The 13,932-nt window shown below is 39.3% G+C and overlaps 1 protein-coding gene across 1 annotated transcript in view; it reads left to right on the top strand.

Annotated features, from left to right (window-relative positions):
- The window catches only part of LOC124788808 (cholinesterase-like), a 93,257-nt gene that overhangs the window by 43,555 nt on the left and 35,770 nt on the right, over nt 1-13,932 (top strand). The window contains exon 8 of the mRNA XM_047256088.1: nt 3,071-3,200. Within this exon, the coding sequence (XP_047112044.1) occupies nt 3,071-3,200 (130 nt within the window). The remainder of the gene's footprint in view (nt 1-3,070; nt 3,201-13,932) is intronic.

The following is a 13,932-nucleotide window of genomic DNA, read 5'->3' as shown; positions in this document are numbered from 1 at the left end:
TGATTTGCAGTTAGTACACCAATATAAATTTGATAGTGGCGCCGCCTAACAGCTTGTAGTTGGCACCGCGGCCAGTTGTTACCATGCTCAATCGGGCATTTAACACTTTAACATTCAGTACATTTGTTGACGAGATAAATGGCATCTTTTATTGCGTTTTCTTACTAGTTCCAACGTGTTATGTGCTAAATCTTTCGATTATAACCACACAATAGAAATACTAAAAATTCTAGACAGTATAGTTGAAGCAGCAAGTGAGAATCTATTCATTGAGACTTGGCACAGTAGAAGCACATTGATATACTCGTGTTGATAATAATTGGTGAAATGAGAAAATATAAAAACACAACAAATGACACTAATGGGAAGCGCAGAATGGCAAAGCAGTAATGGCTAGAGGTGAAATCCAAAGCTATTTATCAGTGAATAGCACGCATGACTTAGGCAGAGATAGGTACCAATAATAAGGTATAAAAGAGATCCTTTGAGAAAAGACAAGGATACTATCAAGAGGTAGAAACCAAGTACCAGGCAAAGAAGGGAAGACCCAACATGTGGTAGGATGTATAAAATGGTTATACAAAAGAATTGAAGGCAATTTTTAGAAAATGACAGAAGTGTACGTTGAGGGTGTAGGAAATGTAGTATTGCAAAAAGAGTTTGCAATATCATTGAACGACTTAAGTCTAAACACTGTAGCTGGAGTCATAGACATTCCCCTGGAATTACTGGTATTTTGCGAGAATATCCCAAGACAAAAGTTTTCCACCTATATTCAACATATATGAACCTGAAGAAATACCTTCACAATTCAAGAAGAGTGGAATAAAATCGATTCCAAAGAAGGTAGGAGCTAAAAGAGATAAATATTACCGAACTATTAGTTTAACAACGCATGGTAGCATAGTACAAGAATTATTTACAAAATAACCTAGAGGAAGGTCAGTATGGTTTCAAGAACAATACAGGAACGCGTGAGGTAATGTAGACCCTACGCCTTATCTTAGAAGACAGACTTGGACGCTAAATACGAGTTGGTATTAATCTTAGAAGATAGATTAAAGGAAGGTGCATATGCATTTACAGCATTTTCCTGGTTCGAGCATGATTCTGAGAGTGTTGACTGGAGTACACCCTTTGAAATTCTGAAAGTAGCAGCCGTAAGTTACAGAGAGGGAACGTTTATCTACAACTTTTACAGAAATCAGTCTACAGTCTTAAAAAATTGAAGGTCACCAGAACCAGCGTGTAACTGGAGCCAAATTCGGCTATAAATAGTGCCACGACACTAACCATACTTCACAGTTTGGTATGAATTCAGAAAGTGAGTAGGTGTGTCACCGTAGTTCGCACTATCTGAAGAATATAACTAGGTCTGTCGCCGAAATATAGTGCGTAAAAATGCATCAGTATCTCGGCTGAACATCAACACCATTAATCTACCACGTATAGAAAAAACTGTAGCTCTCACAGAGAGGACAAAGGATAGCAGTTGAACGGTAATGATGGTGCCTTGAAAGGAGGAACATATATAAGATAAGTGGTAATGTGATGTAGTCGAATTAAATCAGAAGATGCAGAGCGAATTAGATTAGGAACTGGGGCACTTAGATAGCATATGAGTACTGCTGCTCGGGCAGCAAAATAACAGACAGGGACTGAAGCAGAGAGGATACAAATTGCATATCGGCAGTAGCTGGAAAATATTTCTGTAAAACAGAACATCCTCAAAATTCAGTATAAATTTAAGTGTCAGGACGTCTTTTCTGAAGACTTTATCTTGAGTGCAGTTTTGTACAGAAGTGAAACGTAGACTATTACGAGTAAAGTTTAGCCAAGAAGAGGGTGAGTTATACAGAAATTTTGTGCTACATGAGACTTCTAAGGACTAGATGAGTAGATATAACAAAATCTGATGAGGTAACGAATCGAATTGCTGTGGAAAAGACATGTAGCACAACGTGAATAAAAGAAGGGACCGCTCGACAGAACACATCCTTAGGCCTAAAACAATAGTACTGGAAGGAATGATGTTTAGTGACAGCAATAGAGGGTGACCAAGGCTTGGCTACAATAGGCCTTTTTGAAAGGTTTGTAGATTCCATAATTTATTCTGAGATGAAGAGACTTGCACAGAATAGACGAGCGTGGAGAACTGCATAAAACCGGTCTTCAAAGAAAAAGCTCAGTTTTATTTTCGCACTTTTATAGAATCATATAAAACCCAGTCTTGGCAATTTATCTCGACTGGGGTGATCGTTATCAATGTATTAGTATTACGTTCGTTTCTAGATGACGTATCATTTTTTATATCCATTTGTCAGGTATTCATCAGAATGAAAACATTGAAATGTTTAACTTTTGCTACTGGTGAGTTTTCTGAGTTGCATTTTCATGGTCCAAGAAATATTTATGTTGCTAAAGTTTCCTCCAGACCTGCGTTGGACATTTTATGAGGTACTCCTGCTTCCAACAATTCTTGCCGACTAACTCTTCGGACGTCGAAGAGCAACAAGAATAATGTAAAACAGGGGCATGGTGGATGTTTGCACGTTGTAACAAATTCTTGTCAAAAGTAAAATTAACCTTTCGAATTGTCGTGTGGAAATTATGAATCTTACCTGTCGATTCTGTAGAGCTACTCTCTACGTATCAGTAAGTTTCCACGAGCAGGTCTGAGGATGTCCAAAGCAACTCTGGACGGAACATCACCAACAAATACGTTTTGAGGACCATAACAATACAATTAGGAATATTTATCACTAGCTAAGAACCACTTGTGAAAGACTTCAGTGTATGATTTTTGACTTTACAGGACAGGTAAATGAGACAGAGTCAGGTCAATATTTTAGACTACTACTGGGAAGAACTGCGTTGATTAATAAAAGCAAAGTGACGCTAGACCCGTAATGATCCTTTGGTTTCAATCAGCAAATTCCATAAATATTTTTTCCCAAATTTATTTATTATCTTTTCTGTCCTTCTGCTATGAAAGATATTCGCAGCTCATTCATCGTGATTATTTGTGTTTTTCGATGTGAATATAAAAAAGACTGTTTCATTGTCGCAGTTCAACGAAGACCTCTCCTTTTGCGACCCCAATGATGCCTTCATTAGAAAAGTCGTCGAGGTCTCCAACCTGACAGTCTATTATTATGTAGTGGACTACAGAGGAGACATCATGCTCACTAACCCATATGGTAAGTAAACGAATAGTTATGTTACCTGTAACTGCCTATTGTATTGATGATGTCGGTTTTTACCCCTAATACTGTTTAACACTGAAGATAGTTTTGCCAATCCTCTGTACATGTGGTCAAAATTATTTCGGGTTTGCAGCCGGTCGTCGTAAACTTCACGACGACCGGCTGCAAACCCGAAATCTTTTTGACCAGTTGATTCGCGGGGAAAATTTCAAATTTTACCTCTGTACACGTTTCACTCACAGAAGACTACTATTCGTTCAAGTTGCCGTCTATGTATCGATTACAACAATCAGCTCAAGGATGGTTTAAGAGATCATCTATGTATAAATGGACTAATAGTGTCGGCTGTTGACGGCTTTGCTCAGAACTTCTGCTTCTCCTGCCCCTCTCACTTCCTTCAGAAATCACATGGTTACTAGTATCTTTGTTTAGCTGCACACCAAAATGTAAACAATGTTTCGCTGTCCTCCTCATAGATAGTTCTCCGTTAGTTACGTTATTAGGTCTTAGTTACGTTATTAGTTTCCACAAGCTGGCAAGACACCTTAAACTTCCATACTCTCACGACTCTTTTATCACACTGAAATCTTAATTGGCTATCCTGGCTTGGATTTATAACACTGATGAACACAAGTGTTGGAACAGTTCTATTGAAGTGGACACAACTGATATAATTTCTCAACCGTCTTCACTCAAATGAAGACTTGTGTGGCTAACGATGGGACATTAAACCCAATCTGCCATATCTACACCGGTGTTATCCATGTAAATAATAACATTGACAGGAATGCAATGGCGACTCAGGATTAAATTCAGCCATGAATACGATCATTGACACTGAATATATACGTCACAATACACCCAACCCTCCTGATAGCCCCTTTAATCCCTCCTCTTCCCTCATCTCCTCCCTCCCCCCCCCTTCCCACAAATAGAGCACAATATTTGACCAAGCATTAAAACGAAGAAAACAATCAAAGCCTAGTATTACGAGGGCCATCAGTATGTTGCCACCACATTGACCAAGTTCAGAAGTATGCGAATGATGTGAATTTTTCGCCAAGTTCTAAATTATTCGATTCTTTATTAAAGATACGCAATAAACTGACAACGATGATGTAACTTAGAGCTTGTACTTGCCTAAAAATTCTTATGTCCAACAATGTTTATAATATTAAGCTTGGTCTATAACTTTTATCTCACATGTGTGCACTCAGCGTCAGAATATATACTGGGTGTAACTCAGAGTATTTCCATAGCAAAAATGCAAATAAACATCTAAAATTCTGCATTGTCTGAAAATTTCATCTCTCATGTGTGCACGCACCACAGAAGACACGTTATTGAAGTAACTTATTACTATTACTATTATGTAAACACTTAAAATTTCGCCTCCTCAGTAAATTTTACACACACACACACACACACACATACGAGCAAACACACACAAGCTTGCATACATCTGAGAAAGATATTATGCTCCCATTTCCAGACTTGCAATCAAGTGGGACGCTGGCTGAAGAGAAGGCCTTCTTCTTAAGTGCCTTGACCATTTCAGAATTAAGTAATACATATGTCTAAAGGCCCTTATAACTTAGTGAAAGAACAGCTCAGTATTCTCATACAAAAAATGTACTAATGTGTGGTACTTCACAGCGTTGACATCATGACATTTCACTGAACTGCAGTAATATTGTTGTTGTTGTTGTGGCCTTCAGTCATGAGACTGGTTTGATGCAGCTCTCCAGGCTACTCTATCCTGTGCAAGCTGCTTCATCTCCCTGTACGTACTGCAGCCTACATCCTTCTGAATCTGTTTAGTGTACTCATCTCTTGGTCTGCCTCTACGATTTTTACCCTCCACGCTGCCTTCTAATACTAAATTGATGATCCCTTGATGCCTCAGAACATGTCCTACCAACCGATCCTTTATTCAAGGTGTGCCACAAACTCCTCTTGTCCCCAATTCTATTCAATACCTCCTCATTAGTTATGTGATCTACCCATCTAATCTTCAGCATTCTTCTATAGGACCGCATTACTAAAGCTTCTATTCCCTTCTTGTCCGAACTATGTATCGTCCTTGTTTCACTTCCATACGTGGCTACACTCCATACAAGTACTCTCAGAAACGACTTCCTGTCAGACCTATACTCGATGTTAACAAATTTCTCTTCTTCAGAAACGCTTTCCTTGCCATTGCCAGTCTACATTTTATATCCTCTCTACTTCGACCATTATCAGTTATTTTGCTCCCTAAATAGCAAAACTCCTTTACTACTTTAAGTGTCTCATTTGCTAATCCGATTCCCTCAGCATCACCCGACTTAATTCGACTACATTCCATGATCCTCGTTTTGCTTTTGTTGGTGTTCATCTTGTATCCTCCTTTCAAGACACTGTCCATTCCGTTCAACTGCTCTTGCAAGTCCTTTGCTGTCTCTGACAGAATTACGATGTCATCATCGAACCTCAACGTTTTTATTTCTCCTCTATGGATTTTAATACCTACTCCGAATTATCCTTTTGTTTCCTTCACTGCTTGCTCAATATACAGATTGAATAACATCGGGGACGGGCTACAACCCTGTCTCACTCCCTTCCCAACCGCTGCTTCCCTTTCTTGCTCCTCGACTCTCATAACTGCCATCTGGTTTCTGTACAAATTGTAAATAGCCTTTCGCTCCCTGATTTTACTCCTGCCACCTTTAGAATTTGAAAGAGAGTATTCCAGTCAACATTGCCAAAAACTTTCTCTAAGTCTACATATGCTAGAAATGTAGGTTTGCCTTTCCTTAATGTATTTTCTAAGATAAGTCGTAGGGTCAGTATTCCCTCACGTGTTCCAACATTTCTGCGGAATCCAAACTGATCTTCGCCGAGGTCGGCTTCTACCAATTTTTCCATTCGTCTGTAAAGAATTCGCGTTAGTATTTTGCAGCTGTGACTTATTAAACTGATAGTTCGGTAATTTTAACATCTGTCCTCATCTGCTTTCTTTGATATTGGAATAATTATATTCTTCTTGAAGTCCGAGGGTACTTCGACTGTCTCATACATCTTGCTCACCAGATAATAGAGTTTCGTCAGGGTTGGCTCACCCAAGGCTGTCAGTAGTCCTAATGGAATGTTGTCTACTCCCGAGGCCTTGTTTCGAATCAGGTCTTACAGTGCTCTGTCAAACTCTTCATGCAGTATCATATCTCCCATTTCATCTGCATCCTCTTCCATTTTCATAATATTGCCCTCAAGTTCCTCGCCCTTCTATAGACCCTGTACATACTCCTTCCACTTTTCTGCTTTCCCTTATTTGCTTAGAACTGGGTTTTCCATCTGAGCTCTTGATATTCAAGTGGTTCTCTTTTCTCCAAAGGTCTCATTAATTTTCCTGTAGGCAGTATCTATCTTACCTCTAGTGAGATAAGCCTCAACATCCTTACATTTGTTCTCTAGCCATGCCTGCTTAGCCATTTTGCACTTCCTGTCGTTCTAATTTTTGAGACGTTTGTGTTACTTTTTGCCTGCTTCATTTTTATATTTTCTCCTTTCATCAATTAAATTCAATATTTCTTCTGTCACCCAAGGTTTGCTACTAGCCCTCGTCTTTTTACCTACTTGAACCTCTCCTGCCTTCACTACTTCATCCCCCAAAACTACACATTCTTCGTCTATTGTATTCCTTCCCCCATTCTTGTCAATTGTTCCATTATGCTCTCCCTGAAACTCTGTACAACCTCTTGTTTAGTCAGTTTATCCAGGTCCTATCTCCTTAAATTCCCACCTTTTTGCAGTTTCTTCAGTTTTAATCTACAGTTCATAACCAATAGATTGTGGTCAAAGTCCATATCTGCCTCTGGAAATGTCTTTCAATTTAAAACCTAATTCCTAAATCTCTGCCTTACCATTATATAATCTATCTGAAACCTATCAGTATCTCCAGGCTTCTTCCATGTATACAACTTTCTTTTATGATTCTTGAGCCAAGTGTGAGCTATGATTAAGTTATGCTCTCATTATATAATCTATCTGAAACCTGTCAGTATCTCCAGGCTTCTTCCATGTATACAACTTTCTTTTATGATTCTTGAGCCAAGTGTGAGCTATGATTTTAAGTTATGCTCTGTGCAAAATTCTACTATTCGGCTTCCGCTTTCATTTCTTACCCCCAATCCATATTCACCTACTACGTTACCTTCTGTTCCTCTTCTTGCTATCGAATTCCAGTCACCCATGACTATTAAATTTTCGTCTCCCTTCACTATCTGAATAATTTCTTTTAACTTATCATACATTTCATCAATTCCTTCGTAATTTGCAGAGCTAGTTGGCGTATAAACTTGTATTACTGTAGTAGGCGTGGGCTTCGTGTCTATCTTGGCCACAATAATGCGTTCGCTATGCTGTTTGTAGTAGCTTAACCGCACTTCTATTTTTTTATTCATTATTAAACCTACTCCTGCATTACCCCTATTTGATTTTGTATTTATAACCCTGTATTCACCTGACCAGAAGTCTTGTTCCTCCTGCCACCGAACTTCGCTAATTCTCACTATATCTAACTTTAACCTATCCATTTCCCTTTTAAATTTTCTAACCTACCTGTCCGATTAAGGGATCTGACATTCCACAGTCCGATCCGTAGAACGCCAGTTTTCTTAATCCTGATAAGGACGTCCTCTTAGGTAGTCCCCAAGCCCGAGATCCGAATGGTGGACTATTTTACCTCCGGAATATTTTACCCAAGAGGACGCCGTCATCATTTAACAATACAGTAAAGCTGCATGCCCTCGGGAGAAATTACGGATGTAGTTTCCACTTGCTTTCAGCCGTTCGCAGTAGCAGCACAGCAAGGCCGTTTTGGATAGTGTTACAAGACCAGATCCGTCAATCATCCAGACTGTTTCCCCCGTAACTACTGAAAAGTCTGCTGCCCCTCTCCAGGAACCACACGTTTGTCTGGCCTCTCAGCAGATACCCCTCCGTTGTGGTTGCACCTACGGTGCGGCTATCTATATCGCTGGGGTACGCAAGCCTCCTCACCAACTGCAAGGTCTATGGTTCTTTGGGGGGACTGCAGTAATAAACATTCATATTGGTAATCACGAGGGTTGCTTTGCATTCAGAGTCAGTTCACGACAGCAGGGATCAATGCTATGTTACTAACTTTATCTTGCGTTACAAAAATGATTATTGTCATCTACTGATAACGCTGACCTGTGCAATCACACAGCGGCGACTACATGATGCTCTGACACACATCACCATGTTACAGAAAAGCTATTGCAAATTGCTCGTGATACGACAAAATTGTAGCAAAGTGTCCTATGGTCAGCAAATTTTATCAAATTTGTCACATATTACAGCAAAATGTTAACAAACTGCCCCACTTTACAGCAAAATTGTAACCAACTGTCCAATTTTGAAGAAACATTGAATGAAATTGCCCCAGATTACAGCAAAATAGTAATAAAATGCCTAATGGTAGATCAAAATCGTAAGAAATTATCCACATTTACAGTAAAATTCTATCATATTGCCTCTTTTTACAACAAAATTTTAGCAAATTGCCACATGGATCAACAGCTTACAGCAAACTGTTACAAACTGCCCCACGTTACAGCAAAATTGTCGCAAATTACGCTGTACACTAACATTGTTACACAAAATTGTGCCACATCGCGTCCCATACATCGCTGTTATTTATTTGGTTACGTATAAATACCGTCAAATGGGTTGATGATGACCAAGATTGGAGTTTAATCTTAAACATTTCTGAAATCAATGAAATTAACGTAGTGGTTTTTCTTTCAGAGCATGGGTACTTAGCTGTGGTAATAAAATTTTGGGTCTTTGTTACCCATTGCTCTAACATGTTGCTTCAGTCCGCTTCACATCGCTTGGGGTTTGAATTTTACCGATTATATTTTATATGATAATTATGGATTCTTTACGACTACAGGGAGGCTTTAATTGTTCTGAAACTTTATCAGTAATTGAAAAATAAATGTAGAATAATAATTATATTTGAAAACTGGTTGGTTATAATTAATGTTCTGCTACTCACGGAGGTGCAGTGTGTGCCGTAATTATCGTATGACAGCCAAACTTTGTAGATATGCTAATGTATTAATGTTGAACTGATTAACACTGGAAAACAAATTAGTTCCAATTTTGGCCACCAGATGTAAATCTGGCGTTGTGTACTGTTTCTATGACGGTGTGACATCCATGCTATCATCTGACAAGCCATAACGTGAGTGAAGAGTATGGCCATCGAGATGATATACTTTGCTCCATTAGAGACTCTGTTTCATTTAAATGGCAGCAATTAGAGTGCTGCATTGAGAGAGTATCGCCAACTGAAAGTTCTGAACAAAGCCCCAATGCCGTTAAATGGTTTAAAGGAGACGATAATAAATTTGAAAACGTGGTTGAGATTAGTGTGGCACCTGGAAGAGGAACGCATCCGCTCCTGCTCTAAGTTACTAAAGAGGTGCTGCTGTGACTAGCCATGCAGCACAAGCAGTGTCACGAGCCTTGTCCACCCCATAGTCAACAGCACAGAAAGTTTTGCTGTCTATTTTACACTGTTACCCATACAAGATCAAGAAGATGCAGGAACGGAAACGTCACAGTTTGCAACAATGTTCTGAATTTTCTCTTCAGGTTCTGCCATGAATCGAAGTTCATGACATGTGGCTGAGCAATATTCTATGCAGTACCAAGGCGCATTTTATACTATTCGGAGTAGTGAACACACAGAATTGCCAATTCTGGGTACTGTTGCATCTGAAGCACCGTTGTCGTATGGTACTGTGTTGGTATGGATTCACAACCATATTTATTCTCACTCTGTTCTTCTTTGAAGAGTATACGTCAGACGGTCTGACAGGAGAGCTATGATGTGAGCATGTTACCGAGGCCTCCTCGTCCAGCATGAGATTCCTGATTTGGAAGACAGCAACTGTATGGAAGCCACTGTTATTACATGAGACGTAGAATACCTCATGTAACTTCCCCCCTCTGCTTAATGTAACCTTCTATGAACATTTATCTCCAGATGTTTTCCAGATACATGGCACAATCTCAATCCATGCAATTTTTGGCTTTTCACATATCTAGAAGAATGCATCAACATGTTGCTCAGATTTGACAGGAACTGCTGGAGAAAGTGTTAATAATCTAATTTTACAGAAGTAGCTTCTAGTCAACATCTCTGGTGCTCATACTGAACAAGTTGTGTAAATGTCAATTAATAGTAAAGTCAACATTATGCCTTTTCTCTTGTTTTTATTTTTCTGCCCATGTTCCATTCCTAGTCCATCATAATATGCAAATATTGCTCTACGTGTTTCTTGCATTCACTGCAATAGATCTGCACCTGGTGGCCACAACTGGAACTGTTTTTTCAGTGCAAGTCGTTTTTGTAGTAACACATTAGAACATCTACCAAACTTCACTGTCAAATGATATTTAAATCCAAAAGAGGACATCTGGTACTAGCAGCACTCTAATTATAATCATCTGGTACAAATTTTAGAGTATCACACAAATAAAGTTTAAGCACTAATTTGCTGTATGAAATTCCAAAGAATCGAACACAAAAAATGTCTTCCCTGTACTTTGAACGCCGACGTGTCACCATAGAAATAAATAAATCCCTCTTCTTCTAATTGGCAGTATGTTTGCTACATCTGGAACCTTTTTCTAACTTTTCAATCAGCTTCATACCAGCGGTCAACCTCAGTTTGACAGGAACTTGTAATAAAAATCCAGGCTATATATCTTCAACTCACCTGATTCATATTTGCACGCATTTACAGCATTTGTACTCTGACAACTTTTATGTTCTGAATTGTTTCGTGGAACAAACTGCAGCATTTATGACAAATTCGTAAGTTAATATACAGACACCTCAACGATGACTCCCTCACTCTGTCACTAGGCTGTTATAAACAAGTGCTGCTGCATATACTGCGAGGGGTCAATGCACGACTCACATAAGACTTAGTTACAATAGCTGTTTTACGTCAGTCAGGCGAATAAAAGTCTTAGCTAACAAAAAAGTTAAAAAATAAGTCCTCTGAACATGAAGTTTTTTAAACTTTTCAGTCAACTTCTGCCCAGTTGTCAACTTCATCCTATTTGACCATATCTAACAAAACTGTAACAAATTGCCACATACGTCACCACTGTTATACAAAATTGTAACAAATTGCTACCATAGATTGCTATCTCATATTCAGTTACACATGAGCATCAACAAAATTGTAACAAATTGCCGACAGAAAAAAAATTTCCTGTTCCAGACATTAGGTAGGGTGAGGGTTTGTGCATCCAGTAACAATATACAATATTTTCAGATGGTAACAGGCAAACGAATAGAGAAAAAATCGTACTTCAATATACCTCAGAATACAAGGGGCGCACCTGACGTAGGCGAACAGGGGATCAGCTACTAATAGGAGCAACCACAGCTGGTTTACGATTCACGGAAGTCCAAAGAATGGGACAGGAGAGGAAAAGAAGTGCATATTGTGGGGTTGGCAGTCAAATCAATAATCCCCAAAGGCACATTGACGTCTCTCCCAGATTTCTATTGGGTGCTGGAGGCGACATTGGTAAAGGGTCCCTAATTAGCAGTATCTGGCCAGTATGGACTACTTTGCTTCTGCGACATCGGCTGACCCCAGTTCGAAAGTCTTGCGGCTGGTCTTGCAAGTATAAGTCAACTCTGACGCTGAGAGAAGGGAAATCTGGTAATCCAAATATGAATAAAACACTCTAAACAGTAGATAACATGCACAACCCTCCCCTTCAAGCGGAATGGTGACTGAGGAAATATTGAAAAGGTAGACAAATGCTCCCTTTGAAAGATGGGTTGCACGGATAGGGGACTTAGCGGCTAAAGGAGGGTTAGTGTTAAACAATGGGAAAATTTTTTTGTTTTGAAACAGGGACGTAAATTCACAATGTACACAAGTGGAAAATTTAGGGGGTTGTAACTGTTGACAGGGTGCTTCTGTCTCTTCAGCGCATACATATGTGGAGAAATTAGTCCTTTTCAGAAATGCTTTTCTTGTTATTATCAGTCTGCATTTTATTACTACTGTGCTTCTGTCACAATCAGTTATGTTGCTGCCCAAATAACGAAACTTATATACTGCATTTACTGTCTTATTTCCTAATACCCTCGGTATCGTCTAAATTACTTTGACTAAAGTCCATTACCTTTTTTATATTTTTATCGATGTCCTTATTATAAACACTTTTTAACGCACTATCCATTCCGTTTAACTGTTCTTCCAAGTTCTTCGCTGTCTCTAACAGAATTACTATGTCACTCGCAAACATCAAAGCGTTTGTCTCTTCTCTTTGAACTTTAATTGCTTCCGTAAAGATGTCTTTGGTTCTCCTTGCTGCTTGCTCAGTGTACAGTCTGGATAACATCGAGGATAGGCTAAACCCTTGTCTCACTCCTTTCTCAAATACTACTTCCCTTTCATCTCTTTCGATTCTTACACTTGCAGTATGGTTTCTATGCCGCACGGTTGGGTGCGCCATGTCACGGATTTCGGGACCACTCCCGCCGGACGTTCGAGTTCTCCGTCGGGCATGGTTGCGTGTGTTGTCCTCAGCATAGGTTAGTTTAAGTAGTCTGTAAGTCTAAGGATCGATACTCTCAGCAGTTTAGTCCCCTAGCAATTCACACACGTGGTTTCTGTAAAAGGTGCAAATAACCTTTCTGTCCCTATATTTTATCCCTGCTGCCTTTAAAATTTCAAAGACTGTAGTGCAGTCCACATAGTCAAAACTGTTCCCTACATCCACAAATGCTATAAACTTAGGTTTGACTTTCGTTAACCTATCTTCAACGACAAATGAATATCGGCCGTTTCTACATTTCTCCGGATCCCAAACTCATCTTCTCCAAGGTCAGCCTCTACCAATTTTTCCATTTTGCAATAAATAACTGTATCAACATTTTGCAACCGTGAATTACAGATAGCTAGTATTCACACCTGTAAGCACCTATCTTCTTGGAATTATATTATACATCCAAAGGTCCGAGGACATTTCCCCTGTCTCACATACGTTGCACATAAGGTAAAATAATTCTGTCATGGATGGTTCTCCCAAGAATTTTATTAATTCTAAGGAAATGTTTCAGTTGCCATGTTTCCACTTTGCTATTTCAGTGTTGTAGTAATACCACAACTCGTAGGAGATCTGTTCAGACATCAGGAACTAGAGAGAGCTGTAGAGAGCAAAAACTGTAGAGGAAGACAGACACTGGAATACATCCAGTAAAACCTTCAGGATCTAGGTTGTAAGTGCTACTCTGAGATGAAAGGAATTGGTATGGGAGAGGAATTCGAAGTGGGTCGCATCAAACCAGTCAGAAGACTGATGATGACTGGAAGAAAAAATCGTAACACCCGCATCAACTTTATGTACTTCTCTTCCGTTTTCACAATACTGGTTACACGTTATTTCCCTTGCAGGGCCTCTCTATACAAGGTGAGTCACATCAGATGTAAACACCCATTATATTTTGTGAACGGTTGCACATACCGAAATTCAGTTTTTAGCTAATGTTAGAGTTTCGACGGACACTTATGTTTTTGCTCGAATAGTCCACGGGTATACTGCCGGTTCATAGTGTCCAACGGGCTGGTGTCGACAGGTGTGAAAATAACCGAACTGACAGTTTAATGAGTCATGG

Source organism: Schistocerca piceifrons, chromosome 3, assembly GCF_021461385.2.
Source record: "Schistocerca piceifrons isolate TAMUIC-IGC-003096 chromosome 3, iqSchPice1.1, whole genome shotgun sequence".
Classification (NCBI taxonomy): domain Eukaryota; kingdom Metazoa; phylum Arthropoda; class Insecta; order Orthoptera; family Acrididae; genus Schistocerca; species Schistocerca piceifrons.
This window is presented reverse-complemented; position numbering and strand designations above follow the sequence as displayed.